The sequence below is a fragment of the Anopheles nili genome, chromosome 2 (genome assembly GCF_943737925.1).
Source record: "Anopheles nili chromosome 2, idAnoNiliSN_F5_01, whole genome shotgun sequence".
NCBI lineage: Eukaryota > Metazoa > Arthropoda > Insecta > Diptera > Culicidae > Anopheles > Anopheles nili.
In genome coordinates, this window is record NC_071291.1 from 31,439,544 (window position 1) to 31,442,455 (window position 2,912).

General features: G+C 44.1%; 1 protein-coding gene across 1 annotated transcript; it reads right to left on the bottom strand.

The window, feature by feature from the left end:
• Nucleotides 1-418: 418 nt before the first annotated feature.
• LOC128721475 (uncharacterized) lies at nt 419-2,398 on the bottom strand. Its single transcript, XM_053815235.1, has 2 exons — nt 1,222-2,398; nt 419-1,155 (listed from the first exon to the last, which is right to left on the bottom strand). The coding sequence occupies exons 1-2, from the start codon at nt 2,396-2,398 to the stop codon at nt 419-421; spliced, it is 1,914 nt and encodes a 637-aa protein (XP_053671210.1).
• Between the last annotated feature and the right edge of the window lie 514 nt (nt 2,399-2,912).

Consider the following 2,912-nt stretch of genomic DNA (forward strand, 5'->3'; position numbering starts at 1 on the left):
TTATTTGTTGTAATAAGTAATTATAACATTGTTTGAATATAATGTGATGTAAAACTCATAAACCAGTTGTGCGATAATTTACGAAATGAACATTAATGACATCATATCTAGTGTTACATAAATTACTATAATATTAAGAAAAAAACAAACTTTTTGGTGCGTTTTAATATTAAATACACTATAGAAATGAAATATTGATTGAAAAAAAAAGCAAACAATAAGGATATCGTGCATGAAGTACAACGCATTAGTTTCAACAAAGCCATCCAAACGAGGTATTCGTTGGTGCAGCCCTAAGAATAGCTTGGATTTGTACGAGTATAATAGTTCGATACTGGTTTGAGCTTGGTATAATATTAAGTGTACAATATGGTAATTTCTCCTCAAAAAAAGGTATCTTTTAACAATCCTTAATCGCTTAAATCAGTTGGCCCACGTGTTGACCATGATCGCCATCCAACTCTCCAGATTGTTTACGGAACACCGACTTCATCATCTGCTTTCGAATATCCTTCGTCGAACGACGCAGGCTGTTGCGAAGTGTCTCACCGCCTGACGGAGCGGCAACGATCGGTTTGTATTGATCCAGCGATGGCTGTCGAAATATCGCCCTCGGTTGTTCGGCTATGATCGACATCTCTAACGGGGATTCGCCTGAAGTCTGGTTCTTATTCTCATCCTCACAAGATTGAACATCTGGTTGTGCCTTTGGTGGACGACGTCGGAGGCTGTGTCGAATGCTGGAAATCAGTCCGTGTCCCTCGCGATCATTGGAATGTGGGTGATTTTCTTCCATTTCTTTAGCCTCATCTGAATGGCCTTTTGGGATCAATCGACGGAAGCTCCGGCGAATTGCATCTCGTACTTTGTGCGACTTTACTGGAGCATTTCCGCGACCATCATGATATGTAGTCGGAGGGCGTTTAAACTCTACCGACGGAAGCTCCTCCATTGATCGAACGCCCAGTGGTTCCTTCTTACGGTAAGCACGCTGGAATGGGGCTGGGTTATGCATCAGCTCCACGTCCTGTTCTTCGTCCTCGAAATCATCCACCTCCTCAAACTGCACATCCGGGTTCGAGACGTCGATACGGACCTCCTCCCGGAGAACAGTCGTTTCTTTGGTAATGGTGAAAGTCATTTGGTTTCGGTGCGGTTCAGTCTCATTCACTGGCATTTCGTTATTCTCCGATTCATGCTTCTCTTTGATTTTTCCTTCATTCTGAATGATCATCTCTTCATCCAATGAGGGTTGCTTGTTTTCTTTATCTTCTTCGTTTTCCTCCAACGCCGGTGTATCACTCGCTAGCTCCTTAATCCCGTTGTCTTCGTCCTCCATCTCGTGTAGCTTCTGAGAAAGGTTGCTAATATGTTTAATATCGATCAGGCTACGTCGAACTGATCGACGACGATGACCGGTTCCACTGAAAGTAAGCGGAGTTGTTTCGCCTTGTCGTTGCTTTCGAGCCCTCGCCTCATTAATGCTATTTTCTAGCTCCAGCTGATAGCAGTCCAGTTTTTCGCCAATGTCCGACTCCTCACTAATGACCGAAAGGGAGCGTCTCTTTGCCAGAGTGACGGTCGCGTTTTTGTTGTTCATATCTCCGGCAAATCCCGTACCTGCAACTGATCCCTTCTTACTCGGATCAGGGCTGCATACGACCATATTGGCAAGCATACGGCAGGGTGTTAGGACATTCGGTGTGATGTCCTGGAAATTTATGCGATGCTTCAACGACGGTGTAAAGGGAACAGCAATCGCATAGGCTGGCATCTCTAGCGCTGGGTTCTCGATACCCGCCAGCTCCGGGACGGGCATATCCCGTACAGGTGGCTCCGGAGCTGGTTCTTTCGGGCGCACAATCTCGAACGGGTTGAACCGTTCGATGCCATCTGCACCGCGTATGTTAAGTGCATTGTTCACGAAGCAGCGACTTTGTTCTTCAGCCTCTTTTCGCTTACATTCATCGCCATCCCGAGGCACCTCGAACGGATTGTTCACCGGTTGCTTTTCGGCTGCGGCCAGATTCAATCCAGGATTCTCGAAGCAACTGTCCTCCAGCGTAACCGTGCTCGAGTGCAGCTGCTTCTTCTTTTTCTTCGGTGGTTTGCGTATCACTTCGAATGGGTTGGCCTCATTCACGGCTGCCATCGGACGCTTGCAAGGCATGGATCCAGCAAGGTCGGCAATAGATTTAATCTCCATGCAGGAGTCAGAAAACATGTTATAGTTTTCCTTATTCGACATACGGAACGAAGGGTTTTCGAATGCACTGCCATCAATCTCACGGTTATGAATTGGGGTCGAAGAAGGAATACTGAACGTTTGCTCGGAAAAGTTTAGAAACGGGTTCGTTTCTGCGTTTCTCTTGCGTTTCTTGCCCGGCGTTTCCATCATTGCTACCGTTGTTTTTGAATCACCAAATGCACTTTTCACAGCTTGAGGAATAGTTCGTTCGCGTGCTATGCAAATGTTCAAACACTGGAATGTCCTTGAATGAGCTACCGTTGAACAGCGTGACTTACTGAGATCGACCAAAATCTTAATTAATTACAGCAAAACCCTCCGTGGAAAATAGCAAATGATTTGATTCTACCTATAAAACAAATCCCTACAAACTACACCGCAGTTAACTTTATATCTTAATCACATTTTATACGCACAGCAAGATGCTGCACGCACGCAAGCAGGCGGTTTTTTATTTGAAAATATGAAAGCTGACTATCAAGCGTTTTTGAAGCGTTTCTTCTCCGTTGCAACAACTGTCATACGATTGTTTCCCAAGATGCATAGAACATAAGGCTTTTTTCGTGCATATTTTCAAATATAAAATTAATTTAACTTAAAATTTTTATTCTCATTAACTGTGGTAAAATATCTCGAAAAACAGTTGAAGTTATATATTATTCTT